The 26,553-nt window shown below is 44.0% G+C and overlaps 1 protein-coding gene across 4 annotated transcripts in view; it reads left to right on the top strand.

The window, feature by feature from the left end:
• Window positions 1-496: 496 nt before the first annotated feature.
• The window catches only part of EBF1 (EBF transcription factor 1), a 375,979-nt gene continuing 349,922 nt past the window's right edge, over window positions 497-26,553 (top strand). For 2 of the 4 annotated variants that reach the window (XM_080942375.1, XM_080942374.1), the window contains exons 1-5: window positions 497-1,448; window positions 3,544-3,700; window positions 4,279-4,342; window positions 4,996-5,051; window positions 16,473-16,546. In XM_080942375.1, the coding sequence (XP_080798501.1) occupies window positions 1,315-1,448; window positions 3,544-3,700; window positions 4,279-4,342; window positions 4,996-5,051; window positions 16,473-16,546 (485 nt within the window). In that variant the 5' untranslated portion in view covers window positions 497-1,314. Of the gene's footprint in view, window positions 1,449-3,338; window positions 3,435-3,543; window positions 3,701-4,278; window positions 4,462-4,995; window positions 5,052-16,472; window positions 16,547-26,553 lie in introns of those variants that run through there. The other 2 variants (XM_080942376.1, XM_080942377.1) reach the window with 2 other exon arrangements.

Below are 26,553 nucleotides of genomic sequence, written 5' to 3'. Positions count from 1 at the left end.
CGCAGGACAGCTGAGCGAGGGACTAGGCGTCTGCCCAGGGAGAACGCAGTCAGTAAGCCTCCGTTGCGCTCAGGGTGCGGAGGGGACGCTTAGGGACTGCCATGGTGCATACTCCTTCGACTCAGGATACCTCTGTCTCCTTCCCTCTGCCCCCTTTCTTGCTCCTAAGGCCACGCTCCTTCCAGCGTAGACGCTGGTGCTCAGAGCTTCCTCGCTCGCCACTTTGCCGGGAACTTTGGCGGCTCCCCTGCGCCACCCGGAGAAGGATGTTAATGAGGGAATGTGGCCGGGCTCTGTGAACGAGTCAGCTCGGGAGCTGCGATTGGCTGTGATAAGGCGGAAGAATGACGTTATGCAAAGAAGGGGCGTGTCCAGCCTGCGAGGGCCCCGCCTCCTTCCCTTTGGGGTTAGTGTGCCTGTGTTTAGCTCTGGGGAGAGTCAAACTGGATTCCACAGGGAGAGCCTGCAAATCACTTCTATTTTAGCAAGGAGAAAACAGAATCTCCATCCAGCAGGGTCCACCCCTCTCTTTCTCCCTCTCCTCTCTTTTTCTATCTCTTTCCCTCCCCCCCTTCCTCTTTCCCTCTCTCTCCCCTTCCCCCCACCCTCTCCGGTGTATCTGTCTACAGCAAGCAGCGTCCTCATCTACACGCACGGAAAGGAAAGAAACATCTTTGGTTGAGAGAGGAGGAGGAAAAAGAGAGAGAGAGAGAGAGAAACTTGCCTGGTTGTGGAAAATGACACTTCAAGTAGCCAAGCCGGCTTCGAGAGTCGTATCTATTGTTTCTTAAATTGTCATCAGGGTGGTTTTTTTTTCTTCCTGCTTCTTCAAGTGAAGGTACCGCTACAAAAGGAAACTCCAGCCCCTCCTGTTCTCCAACGGCCTGTGATTACTACAAAAAGAAAAAAAAAGGCAAAAAAAAAAAAAAAAAAAAAGCAAAAAAAAAAAAAAAAAAAAAAAAAAAAAAAGGAAAAAAAGCACCCAAACTCAAAACCAACCAACCAAACAACCCCCAACAGCCAAGCATACATCTCTGTTTTTTCTTCTTTTCTCTCAATTTTGGTCTTTTCGTTGGATTTTCCCTTTCTTTCTTTTTTTTTTTTTTTTGCTCGCCCCCCTCCTTGTTATCGCTCAGTTTGGAGCGAAGGTTTACAGTTTTAAAAATTTTGCTTTTCAGCCCGCCTTGATGTAGCGCGAGTTTCATCGACTCAAAAAAAAAAAAATCTGTGGTTGGCGTTTTTTTTTTTTCCTTTTTTTTTTTTTTTAATATTTTCAAAGGGGAGGAGATTTTTCCACAAGAAAAGGTTGTTTTCATGTTTGGGATCCAGGAAAGCATCCAACGGAGTGGAAGCAGTATGAAGGAAGAGCCGCTCGGCAGCGGCATGAACGCGGTGCGGACGTGGATGCAGGGCGCCGGGGTGCTGGACGCCAACACGGCGGCGCAGAGGTGGGTACCGCTGGGGGACCGTGGAGGAGAGGCCGCCGGCTAGCGGGAGAGCCCGGACGCGGCGGCGCTGCTGCCCGGGGCCCGGCCACGCGAGTGCGTCCGCCGCTGTGCTGCGCTCGCCGCCCGGGCTCCGCGCTCCCCGGCTGCGCACGGCTCGTCGCCGGTGGCCGGAGAGCAGCGAGCGAGCTGCTGGAGGGAGCCGAGCCCAAGCTTTGCCGGCACTTTCCGCAGCCCCATCTGCGAGTGTTTTCGTTTTGTTTTAACCCAGAAGAGGCGTCTCTGCAGCACGCTGTTGGATAGCTGCGCTCTTCTGACCGCTTGTTTTCTTTTCTGGATGGCTATATATATGTATATTTTTTTCCTTTTCCCACCTTCCCCTTCGCTTCCTTTCCCCTTTATTTCTCTTCGGTTCTTTCCCCTTTCCCATTTTTTTCTCTCTTCTCTTTTTCCTTAACTTAATGTTCTTCTCTCCCCTTCCTTCCTTCCTTTCCATCTCGTTTCACATATTTCCTTTCTCCCAATTTTTCCTTTCTTTCTTCTACCTTCTTTAATTTTTCCTTCCCTATCCTGTTTTCTTTCATTCCTTCTCAGTTCCATTCTTCTTTTTTCTTTTCTCTTCCCTCACCTGGCTGTCTCCTCCGTCTTTTCTCTACCCGCTTCTGTCCTTGGAGCCTTCTCTTACTTCTCTACGATTCTTTGCTTTCCCCACTGCTCAGCCTTCGGTTTTTCTCAGTCTGCCTGTAAAACAGTGATTTCCAACTTTAATTCTCACATCTCCTAAAAGCCTTCCTCATCCCGTGTCACCTTGGCCTCCTCCAGACCCTCTCCCACCCTCCAGATCCCACACAGAGTGGCTTGAAGGCCATGCATGCTCTTGGAGGCCAACTTGAGGAACTCCCCTGGACACACCCAGTGCCCTGTCCAGGGGCTCCTGGTCCCAAGTGAGAACTGGTACCTTGCCCTTTTCGTTCCTGACCACCAGCTGGGCTTAGGGAAAACTTTGTGAGCCCAAGCCACATTAGACATAGAGTGCAGGAGGGAGACAGGAGAGTAATTCCATCTTTTCAGTTTTTGGGGGGAAGGGCTAGGGACAACTGTCTTGAACTGTTTCCATCCCCGACGAGCGAGCACAGGGTTGGGAGTGGTTGGTAGTGAGAGTGAATTGGGTAACTAGGCTGGAAGCGAAAGTGTGTGTGTGTGTGTGTGTGTGTGTGTGCGCGCGCGCGCGTGCCCGATAGTGTCCGGCAGTTTGGGCTGTCATTGTGGTCCCCTCAGGCGCCCCAGTCTCCAGTCCCCGGCGGATCTTCTCCGCCAAGCAGCCTTGGCCTTTTGGGTTTCTGGAATGTGTGAGGATGATTTCTCAGAATGGCAAAACTTTGTCAAGACAGGTCTTTTATTAAAAAAAAAAATCAAACCAAACAACAACAACCACCTACAACAATGAAACAAAACGCCTCAGTCCCCTTTCCCATGACGATCGATCATTTCTAATAGCCGCGAGTCCCAATCTGGGACCCTTCTCCCCCTTGCTTGTGTTTGTGTAGAAAATTAGCGTGTTGAGGCCGGGTACCCGCAGCTGGCCGAGGCCAGGGAGTTTCCTGGAGGGCGTCTGCTGCAGCAAGCAGCATCCCTGCCTGCATTTCCACCTGCCCACTTACTTGCGAGATTTGGAGGCGTAGTTGGAGCCCATTCCCACGCCCTGGCCTTCGAAGTCGTAAACTGCGCACTTTCTCTTTAACTCCCTTTCACTTCACCCACGGTCACGTTTCCTCTTCACGCAATGCGCTTCAAGTGGAGTAAAGATTGTAGCGTTTCATCTCATACCCAAAACCCAAACAAAACTTTCACACGTCTGAGTTCTGATGATCCGCTGTCTCTGGAAGGGGTGGAAGGGGACGTGAGAGTCATTTGTGCGGTTCGTCAGCCGCGCTAGAACTCCTGATGGGTCATGGAAGGAGCCCAGGGGATGTTTTGGGAGCAGAGAAGGTGGGTGTTGGGGGGTTCGCTCGCGTGTTCTGGGTGATGGGGGTGTGTGTGTGTGGAGGTGCGGGACACAGTCTGGCTTAGCCATCTAACTCTGAGTCTTTGGTCGCAGCGGGGTAGGTCTGGCCCGGGCTCACTTTGAGAAGCAGCCGCCTTCTAACCTGCGGAAATCCAACTTCTTCCACTTCGTCCTGGCCCTCTACGACAGACAGGGCCAGCCCGTGGAGATTGAGAGAACGGCCTTTGTGGGGTTCGTGGAGAAGGAAAAAGTAAGTGGACCCAGTGGACCCGGGCTCAGAGAGCAGGCCCAGGCGCCTTAGCAGTCGCCTCCATGTGTGCAAAGCTTTGCTTACACTCCTGTGAGAGCACCCCCCCCCCAATTCCTCCCGCCTACAGTTACTTCCCGTCCTGGACGAATCCAGGCTCCTGGGACATAAGGTCCTGCTCCAGAAAGTTAACATGGAGCCCCCAGAACTGGAGAGATTCCAGGCAAAATGAAAAGAGCCCTAATTCAGTCTAGCCTTGGGAGCCTGGGGTGTGCTTGCTCTGAACTATCAGATCAGGCAGGCATTGCTTCAAGATGGCCCAGGCTGCAGTCCCAGGCTCAGGGAAGAGTCTCACCCATGTGCACCTTACAGAAATTTCTGGAATGGCAGAAAGACAGCAGTTGGGGATGAGGGTGGAGAAAAGATTAAGTTTGTCACAATTCCTGTTGCTATTGGGGCTGGCTGGCTTTACAGGATGGGGTGGGGGGAGGGTCCCATTTGGGAAAAGTTGCCTTGAAGTTGGTACTCTCGCTCATGGAGACCTCTCTCCTCTTGTGTCTTTGGGCCTTGCTGCAAACCAGGAAGCCAACAGCGAAAAGACCAATAATGGGATTCATTACCGGCTGCAGCTCCTCTACAGTAATGGTGAGGCTCCTGTCGGGTCGGTGCCAGCACCCTGGGGCTCCGGGTCAGGGCAGGGGGCTCACGGAGCTCCAGGTGGACGAAAGCCCCCCAGCGAAGCTCAGCCGCCAGCCACCCTCCAGGTGAACAGGCCTCTCCGAAATTTCATCCTAGGAAGTTTCTCACCTGAGGAGGCAGAGGTCGGCTTGGTCAGCTCAGGGCTGACCAGAGACCACTCGGTTGTCTTCTTTCTTCCCCTTCTTGAGGCCTGTGTTGGTCGGCCAAAAGTCGCATGGCTCCTCGGCTTTTTTTTTTTTTTTTTTTTTTTTTTTTGGGGGGGGGGGTGTTCCTGGTGGATCCAGGCGGCTTCAGAGAGGCTCTAACTGGGAAGGAAGAGTGGCCAGGTCGGGGGTGGGGGTTCCCCACCTCTTTTCTAGCTCCAGTCCTTGGAGGAGGCTGGCTTCTAAGGGGGAGCATTTGAACTAGGCCTGCAGAACCTTTCTGGATTCTGGGAAGGGATGTCCTGGTTCGCCTCTTTCAGGACAGCGGGAGTTCCCCTTGGCCTTGGACCCCATTGTGTGCAGTTCTGTTTGTTGCTGTTGTCATGTGTACTGTGGAGTTCTCTTTTCTTTCAGGGCTTATCCCCTCTTAACTTTCCTTCCTCCCTCCATCCCCAGGGATAAGGACTGAACAGGATTTCTACGTGCGCCTCATCGACTCCATGACAAAACAAGTAAGTGTCTTAGAATTCCGCGCTGAGGGGACTGACGACTCTCGGTCACCACGTTTGCTGCAGTTCAAGAGCTGGTTGAGACACTGAGAGATGAGTGGGACCAGACTCTCAAAGATAGGGTGGCCCTGCGCGGGCTTCCAGGACCTTTTTTTTTTTTTTTTTTTTTTTTGCTCGAGGCTCACTGCCTGCCTGGGAAAGCCAGGCCTGGTGGCTAAAACCTGGGGTGCTGAGTGAAGGGAAAAGGGCTGAATTTCCTCTGGCTTGGCTAAGGAGCCCTGGAGACAATCCCCTCAGGGAGTCAGTATGGGCTGAACTGAAACCCAAACTAGCAAGGCCTTCCCCATGGCCCAGGCCTGAGGAACTGGGGGCTTGGGGGCTAGAGAAGTAATTCTGGCTTCTCTAAGACATGGAGCTGATGAAATCTGCAAATGAACTCTCCACAGATTTGTATTTTTTGTTTGTTTGTTTGTTTTAAGGCGATGGTGTTGGAGGGTAGAGTTGGAGGTAGGAGCCTACAGTTGTTGGAGGGTATTTTGCAAAAAAAAAAAAAAAAAAAAAAAAAAAAAAAACCCTCCTGCTTTGGCCTCCAAGTTTGGCTGTGAGCCAGAGAACAAGAGTTAGCTAGCTTTCTGTCTTAAAGGTACACGGACAGCATTTTCTTAAGCTTGCCAACTCACGGTGTCAGGCAGTGTACATTAAGGTTGAGTTATGTTTTAAAGGATACGATTATGAGTCGAGTTGGAAGTGAGGTTTGACATTTTAATGAGGCGCAGGAGGGTTTTTTTAAAAAATCTATCTCCCTTCCTAATTTTAAGAAAAACTATAGTTTCAGAATGAAGTAGCTGGTTAGTTACTTGAAGTTACAGAAAAAAAAAAAAAAGACAGCTTTATTGAGGGGGGGGAAAGAATTCAAAACAAAAGGAAAAGTTATCTATTGTACAGCAAACAGCAATTTAGTGCAGGGTTAAATGTGTTTATCTGATTGTCATTTTAAATATTCCTTTTAAAACAAGGAAGGGTGTTCTTCCCTCACTGGGTTAGAAAGTTTGGAATTAGGGCGTTCATGCATAATTAAAAATAGCTTTAGATCTGCCTGACTATAATGTGCAAAATACACATTAATAAGCTGTTTGAAATCTTAGCAAGATACATTTAATAACAGCCCATGTTGATTATCACGTCCCTGTTTATTGTGGCACAAATAAAATATATGGAATTATGGATATGAAGTACATTTTTAAAGTAATAAGCGTCTAAAGAAAATGCTATCATGTTTTTTTCCCTTAAGTATTTTTGGCCCTGGAAGAAGGTATTTGTTTCTTAGTTGACAGCTCAGAGTAAAGTCCCATTTATTGTTTTAATTAAAGTTATTTTCTTGAATTCTTTTGATTGCTACATAGAATAATTCTCTTTCCTTTGGCACTGAATTCTTCAAAAATTTATTTTCCCCTTCCTGAGCAGAAACATATATACATAAAAACAACTTGATTTAGTGTCTTTTTAATGTTTTCTGATAGCAAAACAAGATATATTAGGTAGAATTTTGTTTTTCAAAAACAGTTTTCGGTATGATTCATGTCCCTTTTTGTCCTTCTTATTAGAGAGGAGTGAAGACAGGGAAGGCAGGAGGAAAAGAATGAACCTTAACCCTTACTCCACATGTATTTATTAGGACTTACTTGTCAAGAGGAAGGGCATCCACACCAACAACTATACAGGGCCGATGTGTTTGTGTAACTCTGACCATTAAAACTGCAGGCCGCACCATGAAAAGCTTCATTTTAAGGAGCACAGAATTGGAATATGTTTGCAGAGATTGTTTCTATCTGATTTAAATCTTCCCTAAACTTTAATTCCTACCTTTCTAAACAAATAGTGCTACCAAGGATTGATTTTTATAGAGAAACTCTCTCATAAGAGAACAGTGGAAGGATTTTAAAAAATGTAAAGCAACATGTCAAATATTTTACTAACAGGGCCATAGAGGTTTTTTTGTTTTGTTTTCTTTTTGTTTTTTTGTTTTTTTCATCTTTTTTTTTTAAGCTATAGCTGAAAATATCTTTGGCTGTTTGATAGCATCACAAATTCTATGGGTAGAGAGAGAGGAAAATGGTTCATTAAAAAAAATAACAGGTATAAGAAAGTCATTTGCCATATATTACGAAAAGTTTGTTATAAATGCATGTAGTTATATAGTCTAGTCAGGAGCAACCTAAAAAAAATGAACAATTATCTAAGTTGGCAAGAAAAAAAGTATCAAGACAAAAGACATTTTAGGATGTGCCCATCTGTCTCATAATGATTGGGTAACCACCCTTTCTATAACTTTCACTTTGAAAGGCAATCTGTGTTCATTATTCAGTTACTTGTCCTTTGATTACATGCTGCCAAAACTTTGGAAGTAAGTTCCCTCCTTATGGACTCAATTTATATCATGCACTCCAAAGAAGCAGAGATACCAGAAGCCTTATTTTTGTAGCTGCAGAATCATGTTTATATTCAGCTTCAGAAGTGATTTCCCTGTAGTTTGAAATTATTCTCTGGCAATTAAATGTTCAGTCTGATTTAAACTTTCTAAAAGTGTTGGTTCCATGTAGCTACTTGTTTAACTAGAAGGAGTGACAGAGGCTGGCTGACTACGTGGTAACATTGGCCTCTGTGTAGTGCTTTCTGATGCGTTTCAGATTATGACATTCGGAGTGTAGAGCAGAACACAGCTGTTGGTGTCTAAGAGCACCGGGGCTGGTGGAGGGAATACCTGGCCACCGTGAAATCGTGTCTCTGTTGTTTGGTGACCTTTCTATAGTAGACATGTGCCTTTGCACATGTGATGTCATACCCTTGACTCACAAGCTGGGGTTAACATCCAGACGGAATCGTCAGCCAGTCGCAGGCAAAAGTAGCTGGGCTACAGTTGAACAAGTTGTTCCTCATTTTGAGTCCTACATAGCAGTAACACGGAGGCCAGACAGAAATGTACTCAGTCAACCAAGATGTCTGAGGATGACATTGTGTTTCACACCTTCCTAAAGTGTCTCATTACTATTCTGAGGAAGGATTCCTAATTTTGGGCCCTACCCTGTATGGTGGAATCTCATTAGGTGTGAATGCAGAAGGCTCTGAGGTCCCTTCTCCTTATCTGTTCCTTGTAAAACATAGGGTGTAAAATATTAAAAAAAATTGAAAACAAAACAAAGCAACAACTAAATCAAAAATGTCTTGCTTTTGGGAAGGGTTGTTCAAAACCAAGTTTAGCTGGCCTAAAAATAGATTGTTTTTGTGTCGTTGCTGTTTTTGGTATTCTGTTAGTGAGCATTCAGAAGCCCTTAGGATCCAGAAGTTTATGGCTAATGCATCCAAAAGCAGTGCTAATTGTAGAAACTCTCATGGACCTAGTTGGGAAGACCTGAGGCTTAACCTGTCTCACTTCAGGTTTGCATGTGTGATTTGAAATATGATGTATTCTGTTGTTCATTCATTGAGAGATCTGTTCTTAAGCTGTCAATACACGCAAAACTAGCTCATTTCTTAGGCTAGTTTGTTTGAAGAGCGAGTTTTTCCAAGTGATACTTAATAAAGAAAAGAAATTCAATCTCATGTTCCCTGCCCCCAAACCAAAGTGTTCTCCCCCACCCCTTATTTCATTTATTTATTTTTAAGAAGGGCAAACGGAAGTCCCAGCATGTTTGTATGTATAGGTTTAAAGGTGGGTTAGGTGGAGGGGGCGGGAGGAGCTGATTCAGTGGGGACTCAGGGACAGTTAATGTAAAGGCTGTCAGATTCGTTTCCTAGCTAGAGTTCTCTATATGTTTACCCTGACGTTCTCAGCCCTCAGAGTTGTTGCTTTAACTTTACTCCCACTGATTGTTTCATTATATTGTACCATGGCTACATAAGTTCAATTAACTACTCTTTCAGCTCACTTGGTAGATAAACACTAATTTTTCTATTTTTGGCATATCTATAACTTCCTAAGGAATTTACCAGGCCAGCAAAGAGGCTCTTTCATATACCCAGTGAGCCCAAACAAGAGAGGACAGAGAAGGTTTATGTCAGGGGCTAGATTTCAACAGCTTTCTGTCTCCTTTGGTAACATGTCAAAAATGCAGGTGATTTAAATTTCCTTGCACATAGAGGAATGAAGAAGTTTGGAATTTTTATGCATGATCAGGACCTGTGTTTGGGAAAATGTAAACTCATCACAGTGGAAAATGTGTTGTTTGGAGTCTGGGGGGGAAAACAAAGCTGATGGTTTTGGAGAGCTTGCCGGAGCCAGATGGCCCAGTACTTCCCCAGTCTGGCGGCCCAACTGCTCCCTCCTGGATAATACACAGCCATTTGTTCGGGGATATTTACGCTAGAGCTGTTTCCATGCGAATGTTTGAACAGCATTAAAAACGAACATATTAGTCGGGATGCATTTATGGAACTCATATGGCTGCACAGACAGCCCTGTTATCTGCGTGTCTCTTGCTGGGGATGAAGACTGTTTGGATGTGGACATGCGTGAATTGTTGACATAGGTTTTGGAGCCAGGAAGATTGGGTTTTAGTGAGGGATAAAAAATACACATGAATTTAGAATCGAACTAATAGGAAAAATGGTTGCACCCAACTCAAAGTTCTGCTGTGAAAAATCAAGTAGATCTGTAACTGAAAAGGCCTTACTTAGAACAGTGATTGACATATATTAAGTATATAATAAATTAGCTATTTTTTTTAACGATTTTATTATTCTCGCCTGACTGGGTTGACAAAATCAATTGTATCTACTAACGTAGTGAAGGCAGTAACTATCCAAGTAGAATATCTTTTATTACTTTTAGGAAAAACATCATATGGAATTATTTGAAAGATTTAGTCCCCACCCAACCCCAAGGCATTTGAACGATATAAGGACTTTTGGGTCTTCAAGACAGAAGGGATGGAACTGAAAGCGCCCGGCACTGGGGACCTGCTTGCCTTGTAGTCAGGGCTGTGATGTAACTAAGCAGCAGAGAAAATATGATCTCATGCCTGACTCAGTTCTGCAAACGGGCCTGCTCAGCTGCTCAGCTGAAATTACATCTTTGCAATTTGTTCGTCAGTAGCCAAGCTGCTACTTGAGGCAAAATGAGTTTTGATTTTACTCTACTATTAATGTTAGGTTGCTGTTTGACACAATTGTTTGTGAAATGTCAGATTTGTGGTGTTTTCTTTGGCATGACTTAATTTTTAACTAGGGTTCTGTCACCTACTGGAAACTGGACTATATTATATAGCACTTTTTTTTTTTTTATGAAAGGCAGTGAAACTTGATGGGCGACTGTAATAATTACTGTGCAGTGTGTTGATACTATTGACATTATTATTGCTTTTTGATTAGCTCAATTCATAGTAATTTGTTATCACAGAGAGTTTATATTTAGAAGGTACTCTCCTCTTTTCGTTGAAGAAGGTAGTTTTTATATTTATGGCCCTTTCTCTGAGGTGACAAACAGACTTTGCTTTTGTTTTGTTCTCAGAAATAGGAGTATCACTCAAGGTTATTGTTTTGACTTATGTGGGAAATTCAAGTTTCTGTTACCTCTCTTCTCCTCTCGTCTTTGCTCCCTCCTCACTGCAAATCAGTCAAATTCCTGATGAGAAAAATGTGCATTTTCATTGCCCTCTTGAATATGGTGTGTGGGACAGAAGGAGTTAAAACTATCAGAACAGAAAACAAAAGAAAGCAAGCCCAATTCTCTGAACTTCTGTGGGCATCCCATTGAAGTATGATCCCTGTGTGTTCTCAGAGTCGGTCCCCCCCCCCTTTGGCTGTGTGGTCTTTATCCCGAAGTAAGTCTCAGTAAACTTTTAAGCCTCAGCAATATTTTCGAAAAGCTAGGGATGAACTATGCTTCATAGGTGACTTTTAAACAGTGGCAACTGAGGCCAGCATGGCACGGGGATTGACTGATTTTCAAAGACTTGAACACGTTGACTTATCATTAAGTACTTAAAAGGAATGGAATTTTCTCTTCGGACAGCAAAACTGCTGTTCTTTGATAGTATGAAAGTTTTATCAACGCCCATGTTTTCTTCTTTAGTTAATTACATATATATATATATATATATATATATATATATACATACATACATACATACACACACACAATCTGAGAAGGAGGGAAGATCAGCAGGAACTTGTATTTGTTTCTGCCTGCTTGTTATTTTCTGCTAGAGGCTGACATTCAGAGGGAAGAACTACTGACCTGTCAGAAAGTTGGGTCTCCAAATATGACCGGTTTAGACAACTTACCTCTTAGAGGCACCGGGTTTAGAAAGTTGAGGTGAAGTTACTTCTGTTTATTGTTTTATATTTCTTTCTGCCCAAGCATTCCTATTGCCTCCAGGCATTTGTTTGCCCTTGGCAGGATTAATGTAAACAATATTTTCCCACTTGATACTATATATCCCCCCCATGGTTATAAAGCTCAACTTGATTCACCCTCGATTGATTTATTTCAATGATGCGTTTTTATTTCTCTTCCTCTCCCTCCCATCTTAGTGGCAGCTCCCCCAATCCTCACTTCTGATAAACACATTGATTTATTTAAGCCAGTGTTGTCTTTGTTGCTTTCTCGGCAGACCACCTTCCTCCCAATGAGCAGACGCATGATTTACTGTGGAGGATGACAATGAGCCTTCTTCTCGGGGCTCCATTGTCTGCATCCTAAACCAGCTGTCTATTAAAATGGTTTCACTTAAAATAGTCAAGGCTGTTTATATGCCCCTGGGATCTCCCAGCTGATCCAACCTTAACCATCTTGCCTCAAACCCCACGGAAGCAGACATTTAAATTAGTGAGGGAAGCTGAAAGCCCCTGTCCTCCAAAATTGGTGTTAGAAGATGCCTATCCTTGGGGGTGTTGTTTAACGTCTGTTTCTGCTCAACTGTGAGCCAGTCTTGCTGTGCATGCTAAATGTACACAGTAGAGATGCTTTTAATAGAGGAGCAAGCTGGAGTGGGAACTTTGAACTGGGGGAAGAGAAAGGCCAAAGTCTGTCTTATTGTTACTATGATACTAGAGATACCCAAATAAATCTATCATATGGTCCAGATGGGGCCTGAACCTGGTCCCATCTGAACACTCATCTTTGGACCAGTATTTTCTCTGTGTTGTGTATGTATACGTATGCACACATGTGTGCTTTAATAAGTCTCTTCAGTGATAAGAAAGCTGAGTAGAGGCTGGAAGGAGTTCTGCCTTTGACTTGCACAGGAAAGCTTGCTTCCTTAAAGTGACAGTGAGGTTTACTCTAGGGACAGGAATTTTATCCTTCCTATTCCATGGTCGACTTCTGCTTTCTTTTACTGAAGAATTTCCAAGAGGCAGGTACTTTTTTTTCCCTGAGCCTGTGCCTTGAAACCCTTCTTATTCTATCTAGGCGCAGGGAGAAGAGAGGGAGAGGCAAGGCAGAAACCTCAGATTCCAGATCTCCCCAGAGTTCTTAATTATTTCTGAGCAAATCCAAACTCTTGGTTTCATTTTTCTATGCTTGATTTTGAGAAAGATTCTCTGTTTTGACTCCACCGCCAGAAGCACAGTGGTAGCTTGGTATTTGGTAAAGAGCTGTATTATAGAGGAACTGGGCCTTTAACAAGCGATGTTCAGTTACCAAGGAGAAGACAGGGGACTTCTGGGAGTCCTTGTCATCCATTGCCTAGGGGAGTCCTCAGTGGCTTTGCCTTGAAGCTTATTATTAACTGGATATTACCATGGCCTCGTTCATTTCCACTAGCAGCCTTGGTAATAAAAATGTGTATCACATCTAGAAAGTTCCAAATGGAGATCTTACGTAACTGATATGCCTGCCATGCTCTCCAAATAACATCATTTCTTCTCCTCTGTCACTCCCTGCTCCAGCGCAGAACAGTTTTCTAGACCCATGAGCTGACTTATCAAGTTGTTATTATTACTTTAGTTTAGTAAGGCAAACACTGAAGTTGAAGCAGAGGTAATGTAGAGTTTTTGGAGAACACAGAACCAATTTAGTGATAACAGAAATTAGCAGACATTCGTCACTTGAATTTTTTTTTTTAGGACTGTGCTTGAGATCTAATCAGTAATTTACTGTTTTCTTCCTTTTTTGAAAGTTTTTTTTTAAACAGTGATTGTAGGAAATGGAAGAGAAACATATGTTTTTTAAAAAATATTAAAATTATTTATTTTTTAGTTTATGTGTGCTCAAGTGCATACACATGCTCATGTATGTGTGGGGGCTCATGTGTGACACAGGGTATGTGTGGTGGTCGAAGGACAATTGTTCTTTCCTTCCACAGTGTAAATCGCAGGAACTGAACTCAGGTCATCACGTTTCTTGGGAGACATCTTTTCCTGATGAGCCAACTCACTTGCTTCAATTTTTGGTTTTCAGAATATTTTTAATTAATGCATTTTCTTGAATAAAGCAACTTTGGGGGCATTTGAAGAAGTCTTTAAAGAATATTGGCTGGAGGGCCGGCAAGAAGGCTCAGAAGGTCCAGGTGCTTGCTGGGCAAGCCTGGAGATCTGAGTTCAGTCCTGATCTCCACATGATGGGAAGCAAGAACTAACTCCTGAAATTTGTTCCCTGACCTACACACACATACACACACTCACACACACACTCGCACACACACACTCACATATATACACTCACACACACTCACATACACACACTCACACACACTCACATACACTTAGTACTCACATATACACACTTACACACACACTCACTCACATATATACACTCACACACATACTCACTCACATATACACACTCACACACACTCACATACACCTAGTACTCACATATACACACTCACACACATACACACACACAGACACATACACACAGGCATACACACACTCATATACATACTTACACACACTCACATACACACATACTCACATATACACACATATACACACTCACACACACATATACATATACACACATACTCACACACTCATATACACATACACATACACACACTCACATATACACACTTACACACACATATACACACACTCACATATACATATACACACATATACACACACACTCACATACTTACACTCACACACAAACTCACATATACACACATACACACTCACACAAACATACACATATACTCACTCACATATATGCATACACACTCACATACACTCACACACACACACACTCACATATACACACATACTCACATATACACACACATACACATACTCACATATATACACACACACATACACACACATACACACACATATACACACACACACTCACATACTCACACTCACACAGTGGTGCATGCCCTCCCAATATGATGAATAAGTATATTAAGAATAAAAGAAGAGTTACATATTCACCCTGAAACTAGTGACTAAAGATTGGACACATAGTAGGACATCACATAGTAAGTTATTGCCCCAGAAAACAGTTCTAAATAATTAATAAGGGGTAAAATAGGACATTAAAGTGTGAAAAGCTGGCCTGCAGTCACTGGTGCATGGTGGGAAACACTCTAAGCAAATGGTTAGAGTGTAAGCTGTTAATAAATTGTGGATAAGCAGGAGCTGGTTCAGAGGGAATTCAACATCACTCTGCTATTGTCCTGCCTTGAAGTCTGAAACTTCCATTTGAGCTGGAGAACCAGAGTGAACCCAAAGGGAAGGATGTTCTACAAAGTAACTGGCCTGCATTTTCAACAGTGTCAATGCTGTGAGCCACAATGACTGGAGGAGACTGGGAATGAGAGGGGACAATGGCAGCTGAGCTCGGTGATTAGTGCAGGATTTTCTTTTGCTGTAAAGGACATTATTAGGTAATTGGTAAATCTCAATAAGGTCTGCAGATTAGATTATTCTATTGTATCAATGCTAATTTTCTGATTTAGATAATTGTGCTGTGATTATGCATGAAAAAGCCTTGTTTTCAGGAAATGCATGCAGATATATTGAGGATATATCTGCAATTTGCTAAAAAGTGATTTAGGAGAAAGAGACAAATAGGAAGCAAATTTAGTAAAATGCAAACATTTGAGGAATCTGGGTAATGAATATCCTATCCTGGACTTCCTAACATATTCTTTCAACCATTTTAGAATTCTACAGTTAAAGTGAAAACATTTTTTTAAAAAAATTAAAAAGTTATAATGAGCTAACCATAAAGAATAATTTTGATGGACCAATGTTAGAGAAATGTGCTGTTTTTTCCCCAATCACTTTTCCTTCATTTTTAATTTGTTGTAAAGTTTGTTTTGCTCTGTGTTTAGATCCGATAGTCAGGTCATGTCCCATAGATCTGTCTACACTGGGTCTGAAGTCACGGTGGTTCTGTCTCCAAGGTCAAAACCTTAGTGCATGAGAGAGAACGGCAAGTTAGGTACTTTATGTACCATGTAACAATAAGGAGGGTCTCTGGTTAATTTAAATAGTCTTGTCACCAAGAAACAGGGTTCTGTGAATGTGTGAAAGTAATTTTATTAACAATTTGAAGCTGTGTTATATTAGTATTATGAAGTGATACAGTGTTAAGTGAGTTTAAGTGTATGCTGATGCAGAACCCCGTTCTACCAAGAGCATTGTGTACCTCTTTGGCTGGTGGGATAGTAACCTGTAGATCCATGGCATGCTCCGGGTTTTGGGTAACTTGGTGGGTGCCCTGAAGTAAAATGTGACTCCATTGCAAAAAGGGAAAGAGAGCAAAGTGCCCGTGGTTGGTGGTTGAGGGAATCCAGATTTTGAGAGTGAGATGTAATTCTCTGCCTAGGGAAGCTGACTCTGTGATTTCATCCCCCCACACAGCATATGCTGGCAAGGGTTCCCGTCTGGGCGGGTGTACACCCTGCAACAGCACGTGCTCTCAGCCTCTCGGTAGGCAGAGGGGTTTTCCCTGCTTGAATCGCTTCAGAAATTACGTAGTCGGTGCACAGACATATAGCTTTCCCCAAACTTGTTTCCTGCTACTCACTAGTAGAACTCTAAATGTGGGAGGCTGGGAGCATCGTGGAAGCAAATGTACTCGGCTGGTCCACATGCCTCTGTATTTGAAATACAAAATATCGCAACCTCTTCAGCCTTCTGGAGCTTCCCTCGTTATTGATTAAACTTATTTTTATTCTGTATTGAAAAGAGAATTATGGTTGTCTTGACAACAGATGCCCATCACATGCTCTGGTCCAAAGATGTGCATAATGAGGTGGCTGGTAGAGCAGAGAGGGTCATATCCCATTCCACTCAATTTGGGCTGATCCTGAGCAATGTGTCCGGCAATAATCAGCCCAGTAAGGCTTTTTGCTCCTAAAAGTTAATTGGCCCCCAGCAGGGGCGAGTCAGTGAAGAACTGGACTGTTATACGTAACCCTCTCTGCTACTTGCTTCTATTTTTAGCTAAAAACATGCCTTTACTTTCAGGCCATAGTGTACGAAGGCCAAGACAAGAACCCTGAAATGTGCCGAGTGTTGCTCACGCATGAGATCATGTGCAGGTAAGAGATCTCTCTCTCTGTCTCTCTCTCTGTCTCTCTCTGTCTCTCTGTCTCTCTGTCTGTCTGTCTCTCTCTCTGTCTCTCTCGTTATTGGGAGATGAATTTGGATCACAAACGTAGGTGATCAGTTCCACTGGGGGTGGGGAATGTGTTTATTTTGCTTTTGGTAAATGGTCTAGGAGAATTCTTAGACACTTTTGGTAGTGTCAAGGATCATGGCGGTTCTCAGTTGTTTATTACATTTCATCTTGGGAGACGTCAAAGTTTGCGTTTTGATATCTCACCCTTTAAGGCCACAGAACAGCACCCTCTCTCATCCCTCCCAATGGGGTCAAACGAGTACAACCTCCTTTTGGGTGACATTTGCACTCAACTGCATGCTTAGTAACATATGAGCTCTCTTGTATAGAGAAGGGCTTCTGTTTGGGTCAGCTTGAAAGTTGCATTTCCTCCTTTTGGGTTCTTACACTTCCATACCTGAGACTCATTTCTTAAACTGACCTCCTTCCCTCCCTCCCTTTTCTTTTCTCCTTGTGCATTTTTTTTTTTATCTTGTTCATATCTAAACATGAAGCTAATATTTCTTGGGAGTGGTGAGCTTTGAGGTTTGGGGGAAGGATAGTGAGAAGGAGACCTAAAAGCCTAAATGATTCATGTTCCTCACTGATGAGTCTCTTCAGTTTCTGCTGGGATCATGCTGAAGTGGCATCCGAGACCACAGCCAGGTCTGCATAGGAGAAGGGCAAGAGCAGCCTTTAAACTTATACTCTAATTCCTTGTAAAATAACCCAGCATTTTGCTTCCAACATCTTCCAAGTAATTGGATGAAGCAGGGAGATGCCACTTACCATCAGAGGAAGGCTCCTAATTGCTTTGTTAGTTAGCTGAGCAGGCTTTCTCTGGCACCATGTGTGTTTGGCTGCTGAATGTCACTGACCAGTCTGCATGGGTCTTCAGCTGCTGTCTCTGCATGGGTGATCCCCCCCCCCCCATCTGCTGCTCGTGGACTTTTGGGGTGGGGGAACAATCTCACAACTCTACAGGTGGAAAGAGGCTTGAGAGGGCTTTGTGTGTTTTCCGAGTGAAATCCCAAATATTAACATCTGTTTCTATAAAAATCCTGTTTTTCCCCTTAAAAATCTTTTTTTGATTAATAGTTCTAAGATATACAAGAGTTTCACACATTTTCACTTCAGTGATTTGTAAAACCTGTTAATTATTCTAAGAACCGGGCTGTTTTTCTTCAGACCAAAGACAGTAGCAGAACACTCCCAAACGGTGGTGGGGCTCCTTCCTCAGTAGGAAAAGTTAGTTTTAGCCTGTGTGTATGAGCTGGTTATAATCTAGCTGAGTAGCCCCCACCCCTTTTTAGAATGAAAGGAGCAAGATCCATTTTGAAAAGCAGTTAAATGTAACCTTGTCTGCGTTACTGTTTTCCCAACCATCACTCTATTACTTTAGCCTTCTACAATTAACATGCCATTAGGCTGAACTCTCCATGTAGAACTGCGTATGCCTGTAGCAAAACAGGAAACGGGAAGATGGATTTCCACGAACAGGCCAAGCACTATCTATACATCATCGATTTGCATTTCGTATCTGCATATGTTTGGATTATGCTGGAGAGAATTCTATTCTTGAACTACTTAGAGATATATTATGCCTCTCATGCGCAGGCCCCCCCCCCATTAATGGAGTTTATATTTTCCTTGTTTTTAAAATTCATTGGTCCAAAGTGCTTTATTATGCTGGTTGGTGTGCTTTACTGCTGACGTTCTCTCTATTTTTCAGAAACATAAAAATAGCAAAAAAATAAAAAATAAAAAATATATATGTATATATATATATACATATATATATATATGAATTTCAAGCCACGGAAGGCAAATGACGCTGTTTGTACTGCATGGCTAAGAGGGAAAAGCCATATTCCAAATGTCATCTTGCTAATGTTACAGATTACTGCTTTCCCTGGTTGCCTATAGATGCGGAAGGGGTACTGTTTGTTTACAGGCTACCATGACCCCATTACACAAACCTGTCATCTATTATGTGGCTAACAGTCTTTTAAATTGCAAATCTGATGCTCTTTAGGGGGTTTTAGGAAAAAAAAAAATCTCACTTTCCATACCATCCTATTTCTCTTGATTTCTTGCCTGTTGTAAGTGGAAGTTGGGATGTGCTGAATTTGCACCAGGGGTGCAAATGCAGCCTCAATTATAAGCATAAAATTAGAATCTGTTCACCATTAATCAGCCTGGCTAATTGCTATGCACCACCATTAGCCATATGGTGTGAAAGACAGCTTGCTCTCCCCAAGATGAAATTTCTTCATTGCAGACATGAAATAGTGAAGGCCCTGGATTTTAAAATAGCTTGTTTTAGATATTTAATTTCTAAACAACTTTGTGCAATGCTTTCTATCAAAGCTAACGGCACAATAAAACTTTGCGTTGATGTCACAAAAGCTGTATGTTTGTAGTACACTAGCTGTGATGAAGGAGACAGAATTTCGACCCACAAGAAAGGGCTTGGTGCATTCTGTTCATTGCAGCCAAATGGAAGGGAGAAGGAAAAGATAGGCAAGGGGCAGTCCTGTCTCAGGTGCTGTGAATTAAGTAGAAGGGAGAGGGAAAGGAGAAGGAGAAAACCCATTGTATTTTGTGAAGAAGGTGACCCCCATTGTGTGAGATGGCTGAAGGAATTACCATCATTAGTTTATAATTATTGGCACCTGGAGACAAACCTTTTATTTGAAGATGCTGAGCACTTCTGTAGCATTCTGAGAGAGCCTCTGCCTTTCGCTGACTTAGAATCTATCTCACCAATCATGGGTGGTGGTGATGTTCTACAGATCATGTGGCTCTTTGAACCTATCTATCTATCTATCTATCTATCTATCTATCTATCTATCTATATCTGTTTTAACAGTAGGATTCTATAAGGGGTTTGCTTGTATGAGTACCCTAACTTTTGTGTCTCAATGCAAATGAAAATTAGGAACTCAGCTTAATAGGGAACTTGGTATCCAGCAGCAGGCAGCAGGTGTTTCCACTACCCAGAGAGATGGCAGGCCAGAGACACCTTTTTAAGGAAGGGTATTGCTTATTTTATTTTGTAAAAGAACCATGAGACTCTCAAGGCTAGCCTGCTTATGTGCTAAGTTTTGTTTGTTTGTTTTTGTTTTTCTTCACTTGTTTTCAGATTTAGTCCAGTTTCCTCTTTTAGACACTCACCCAGGTGTGGCTTTCCCAGGGAAGCCCCTCTAGCCCTTGGCCCAAGTTGTAACCCTTTGTAAGCTGCCCAGAGTAGTGGGTGCTCTGTCTTTGCAATGGCACCTTAGTCTCTTGTCTTTATTCAGCCAAGCTCTTCAAAGGCCAGGAAGCGACTCGGTTTACTCCATGCTTCAGCTGTCTCATTTGTAAAATGGGGTTTTTAATGCTATCTCATAGGGCGGTAGTGCGGGTTAAATGCCATAGTCCCTATACATTCTTGCCTAGATGCTCGGAGAGTCAGAGCAAAAAGCCTGTTATGATTTGAGGCAGTATTAACAGAAGCAGTAGTAGAGGACTCATCTGTGACTGGCCAAGTGTTTGTTACTTTGTTGCTCCAAGTGTTTGTTACTTTGTTGCTCCAAGTGTTTGTTACTTAGTTGCTCCAAGTGTTTGTTACTTTGTTGCTCCAAGAAGCTGATGGTGAGAAAGCGCTGAAGGGAGGCTTAGTAGCTATCAAAACTGGAATGTACCTGCTTCGCTACAGTTGTGGTGATTACGAGTCTTTATTTTTAGTACCTACTATGTGCAAAGTCTTATGGAATTTAGAGTAAGAGAACTTCATGCCATAGTAGGAGAGCTTGGAGTTGGAAGCTTTGAGCAGCTAATTAGACTTCACTGGGCAAAGGGTTTGAAGTGATGGGGGTTGAGGTAAAGGACTCTGTTGATGGTGAGGAGGGAGGAATATTGTAGGTGGGTCATATCAGTGGGGACACACACACACACACACACACACACACACACACACGCAGAGAGAGAGAGAGAGAGAGAGAGAGAGAGAGAGAGAGAGAGAGAGAGAGAGTAAGGAAAGGACTCAATGATTCCGTTTTTGGGAATAATCACATTGAATAAGAAGGTCACACTGTAGAATTAGGAAGAGCTTTGAGCATATGGGGTTCAAGGAACAAAAGGAAAGGGGGGTGGGTCAAGGTGGGGAGATCAACCACAGGAGATTTTGGGGCACAGAGAAGAAAAAGCTCCAGGTCACTGGGGACTGAAGAATTTGAGTCCTGTAGGTACTCTAGGCTCATCTCACTTTTTATAGGTCCACACGGCACAAATGCTGACCACTCTTACAGCAAGAGTACTGATCAGGGAAGAAATGAACTCCAGAAAAACAGAGGAAAGGGACACAGTGCTTGCAAACATGGAGCTAACCAACCAGGAGAGAAGAGTGTCAGATATTAACCCCAGCAGTACACAGGGCCAAGAGTGCCCAGTCAAGGAGACACCAGGATTGAGGGCTTTAAGGTTGAGTGTTCCGAAGACAGGTAACTTTAGGTGTGAGAACACAGCAGAGGCCAGAGGAGTCACCGTAGCATATTCCTTCAGAATTTGTCCCTTTTGTAGGTAGTAATCAGACTATGCTGGCAATTCACATAGCTCATCCTCTAGTCACTTGGGATGAGCAGGGTAGGAGTGGCTGCACCTCTCTGTAATTCCTGCACCTGGAAGGCAGAGGCAGAGGGGCAGAGAGGATCTCTGTAAGTCGGAGGCTAGCCTGTGTTAGATAGTGATTTCTGCCCCCATCAGAGCTACACAATACTCCCTTTTCCTATATTTTATTTATTTACCCACTTTATATCAAGATCAAAGTCCCACCCTCACACCCCCCCATTATCCACCCTCCTTCTCCTCAGTTCTTAATGGTCCCTACCCCACTACCCAAATGGCCCATGTCTTCCGTGGCAAGAGGCTCTACTTACAGGGTTTGAGCTGAGGGTCTGCAGACTGCAAGGCTAGGGAGCATTCAGATGTTTGCTGCCCTGATTTATGAACCTGTGAGTCAGCTCAGTAGAAATCTGCCACCTGTGTCAGACTGCTGGGGGGGGGAACTCCTAAATCTGCCTTTCCCCCAAGTGTTCAGTGGGAGATACATGGTGCTGCTGGTGAAAAGGTTGCTGTTTAGAGTCTCCAGCACACATAGTCCACACTGGGTGTGTGTGGAGGGACTTACTGCTGTGACTGGCCACATGGCTGTCTTGTCCTTTGGGTTGTAGATTCAAAAGGGATGCAAAGCAGGCACCTGCCTGCTTTTTTTTTTTTTTTTTTTTTGGATCTTAATCTTGGGCAAATGACACTAGGAAAATTTAAGTCCCCTCAGTAGATGCATGCTTTTGGGAGCATGAGCTGAGCCCATGCAGGTACAGGTGACAGGAATCTGGGACATGCCCTGTGAGTGGACGGAGTCTTCAGGCTTCAGGTATGTTCACTCTGTCTGCTCCGACCAACATGGTTTATTTTCATGCCTTCAACGGTGTCATTTATGGGGTTGCTTTAGCATAAGCTCTCCTCTGCCTAGGCATTCGTGATTTTGTTCTTTCGGCTTGTCCCTCCCAGTTAATGCCTCCTGTCTTGGGTATAGCAGAGGTCAGTGTTATACCCATCTCTCCTTGTTTGGACTTTACTGGACAGAAGTGAGTCAGGTCAGACCGAGGTGGAAGAATTCTAACAATAGATAGCCAGAGGATTGAAGGGCAGCTCTGTTTATTTATTTGTTTATTTTTAGTCCTTTTATTTTTAATTCACTTTACATCCAGATGATCCCCCCTCCCAGTTCTCCCTTAGCAATCCCTCCCCCCTTTCCTCTGAGAGGGTGGAGGCCCTCCTCCCCACTCCCCCACTCTGGAACAGCAAGTCTCTGCAGGGCTAGCTAGTGGCATCCTCTCCCACTGAGGCCAGACAAGGTAGCCTATTTAGGGGAACATATTCCGCAGACAGGCAGCAGCTTTAGGGATAGCCCCGACTCCAGTTGTTTGGGGAACAACATGAAGACCGAGCTGCACATCTGCTACATATGTGCAGAGGGCCCAGGTCCAGCCCATGTGTGCTCTTTTGCTGGTGCTTCAGTCTCTGAGAGCTCCTAAGGGTCCAGGCTAGTTGACTCTGTTGTTCTTCCTGTGGAGTTTCTATCCCCTGCCTGAAGGGTAGTCCTTTGCTCTGCTTGGCTCTGAGAAGCTACTGGTTAGTGGATATCTTTTCAGCCTTGTGACCGGAGTTTGATTCCCAGACACCCATGTGGTAGAAAGGAAGACTCAACTCTTGCAAGTTGTCCTCTGATCTCCACATGTACGTAGAAGACGTGTGTGTACCTATACGTGGAGGTCAATAAATAAGCAAAGAAGTAAATACGAGCATAAGAAAGTGATAAAGCTTCTTTCTGCTTGAGATTGACTTTTATTTCTGTTATTGGGAAGTGCCCTTGCAACACAAAACAGATCACCAGAATGAAAATGAAGGGTGTCCCTCTCTCCACCCACTGTCTCTTCTAGGCCTTTCTAGATCAATCTTTAGTGTTCCCAGGAATTTATTCACAAGTCAACTTTTGAAATCCAACTTTTTTTGGTTGCCTTTGGTTGTAGAGGGGGAGCCTAATAGTTTATGTATCTGTCTTTGTGAAAGTCAAGCATGAATGACAGATGATAAAATTAGACAATGAATGAAGTGTAGTTGAATGTGGAAGCTTTGAAGAGACCAGGCAGAAGCGACCACACTTTGGGGTGGCCAAGCACTGAAGAACTTGGTTACGCAGTGGAGATTTAAATGAATTGTGGATTTATACCAGACATGTAAACATTTCTTTCTTCTCTTCCTTCTCCTTAACTCATCCAGAAGTGGATTATTAGTGTCCATACTACTTTGAAACTTGACTTCTTAACTCATAATATAATGTAGACTTCTTCCACAGAACTATGTCAATCGTACCTTCCTTCTTTGTAGTGCACAGAAGTCTACAAATATAGATGTATGTGCACACGTGCCTCTGTACATCTTTGTCAGTTTTCACTGATATGGTAAAATACTGGTTGAAAACTAAGGGTGAAAGGATTTTCTATGGCTCATTTTTCTAAGTGTTCATTAGATGGCCACTTTCTGCTTCTGGGCCTATGATGAGGTGGAACATCTTCTGCTTCTGGGCCTATGATGAGGTGGAACATCACAGCAGAAGGGCTTTGTGGAGAAAAGCTGATCATGTCCTGAAGGCCCGGAAGCAGAAATGGGGATATAAGAATGGCTGGAGCAACATGTCACCCCTAAGCACATGCCCTCAGAGACATACTTCCTCCAGTTAGCCCCTTGAAAAACCTCTAGAAACCCTAAAAATAGTGATCCAGCTAGAGACTTAGACTTCCTAGGAGCCTGTGAGGGACATTGCATGACCCGCATCTTAACTGTCTATGTATCTTAGTGTGAGATATTGTAGATATTGGTGTGTTTCAGGGAATCTGACTATACTGAGTGGCCATGTGACCCAACACACAGAAACCTGTTGAAGCCAGTTTTAATATTTTGTATACACTTTCCCTTTCTACATGTGTAGTGACTTACCATTGTCTCCCTTTTCTGTCTTCTTGACTCTTCCTGTTGAATTTCCAGTCTGTTCTTTTTATTTGCCTGTTTCTGAGCGCCTTGGAGTTAGGCATATAGATCTGGTTTCATTCCTCTTACTGTCTGCAGGGCATCTGGGTTGTGGAGATGAGGTGCTTTTGTGTGGGTGGTGGGAGAGAGACGCCTGTTCAGGGAGTCGGCTTTATTATTTTCTTCATCTGCCGTGTCTCCCCAGTACAGCATACTTATTCATAAAGTTGTCCACTAACTTCCATCCATCCATTCATTCAATCAATCATTTATTCACTGAATCATCTATTGCTGAGCTCTGAGAGTCTAGCTCAAGTTTTATGTATTAGGTAAATGACAGGGACAGTTTCTACATTCACGACACACATGGATTAGCGGAAGGGGAACATGGAATGGGGAAAACCCCCAACCAAGATGCCTCAAAACATAAGTAACAGGTTGAACTGCATTGTAGAAACTGTCCAAGAGAAAAACATCCCAATTTAGATAAAGGGTGAAGTGTCAGGTAAGCCAGGGCAATGACACTGACTTCTAAGAGGCAAGGGAACATGGCCAAAGAGGGAAGGACAGGAAGAGCTGCCTATCAGAGGCTTCTCTGGACCTGAGATCTGATGGAGCAAAAGACATGTAGGGATCACAACAGGCCCATGAGGGTGGAGGTCAGCAAGCTGGCAAAAAAGGGTGGCAGGCCGGTGTCCTGGCCTGATGTCATACCATGGATTTATTCAAAGTGCAGTGGGAAGCTGTTCAAAGGTCTTGGGCAATGAAATGGCACAGTCCCCTGGACATTGCAGAAAGATCAGCGAGATGGGACAGATCTGTTAGATGGAGTCACAGTGGGGACAGCAAGATCAAGGGGGAGGCTTTGCGGTACTTCCAGAAATAAATAAAAGTGACGTTGCTGGAGATAGTGATGATTGGTAGGGAGAGAAGCCATAGACTCAAGGGATGGGCCATGACCCATAGTTAGCATCTAGGATTTCTCATCTATCTGCTTTTCTCCCTGAGTAATGGGGTGTTGTATGAGTGGGATACTTTTGGGCATAACCCCCTTTCCAAAGCTCAGGCTTCTCAGACTTGGAGTCTGAGGTCAGGGTATAGACACAGGGTGACCTCCATACTGCCTCACTGTGGGTTCTTAATGGAACCAGCCATTCTTAGTCACGATGCTAACCCAACAAGCTGAGGGGATGTGGGTGAAGGAGATCAGTTCTCAGGGATGATTAAACTGGGTTTTCAAATACTGTCTTGTATATTCTTTTGTGTGCATTTGTATGTGCACATATCATGATGGGTGTCAGAGGATGATTTGAGGAGGTCGGGTTTCTACTTCTACCTCATGGGTCCTGAATGAGCTCAGGTCTTCTGTATTGGTGGCAAGCACCTTAACTTGCTGAGCTCTCTTGCTGGGCCCAGGAATTGAGTTTTAAGCTATTTATTTTGCACAATCCTTTGCCTCTGTTTCTTTATTGGTCTTTTAGATCAATGCCTACCACCGCATAGTGTGACATATTGGTAGACTAGAACTTAGGCCAAATCAAAAAGTGATTAGGTTACAGAGAAGACAATGTTTCTCAGCAAAGGCGTTGAGAACAGAGATACAATTTTTTTCCCATTGTCTTCTGAAGATAAAGACATAGATCTAGCACCAAGCTGATCCATCTCTCAGGGACACAGTCAAAGAGAGGAAGATGCCTCAATTTTGGTGAAAAACTTCCTATGTAGGGAAAATTTTCCAGGTCCTGAAAAATAAAGTCCAGTGTTTGGTAGTCTCTAGCAGACATCTAAATTTAGTCTTCCCCTTCCCTCCCTCCCTCCCTCCCTCCCCTCCCTCCCTTTCTCTCCCCCCTCCCTCCCTCCCTCACCCCCTTCACTCCTTCCCTCACCCTCCCTCCCTCCTTCTCTCACCCTCCCTCCCTCCTTCCCTCACCCCTCCCTCCCTTTCTCCCTCACACCCCTCCCTCACACCCCTCCCTCCCTCCCTCACCCCATTCCTCCTTCCCTCACCCTCCCTCCCTCCTTCCCTCATCCCTCTCCCTCTCTCACACCCCTCCCTCCCTCCCTCACCTCCTTCCTCCTTCCCTCACCCTTCCTCCCTCCTTCCCTCACCCCCTCCCTCCCTCCCTCACACCCCCTACCTCCCTTCCTCTCCCCCCTGTATCTCTGTCTCTCTCTGTATTTGCATACATTAGAATGTATGTAAGAGATGGTGAAAAGTACATATTTTACTTATGGAGTAGAGCCCAGCTCCTGGGAACATTTTTCATTGATCAAGCATATTTTTGCACAGTGTAGTCTTTGGGAGAGACCAGCCATGGGGCAAATTGTTATTTACAGTTGTATTTTGGATGCACAGTTTTCAGGTGAGGGTGGGTA

Source organism: Micromys minutus (assembly GCF_963924665.1).
Source record: "Micromys minutus genome assembly, chromosome: 31".
Taxonomy (NCBI): domain Eukaryota; kingdom Metazoa; phylum Chordata; class Mammalia; order Rodentia; family Muridae; genus Micromys; species Micromys minutus.
This window is presented reverse-complemented; position numbering and strand designations above follow the sequence as displayed.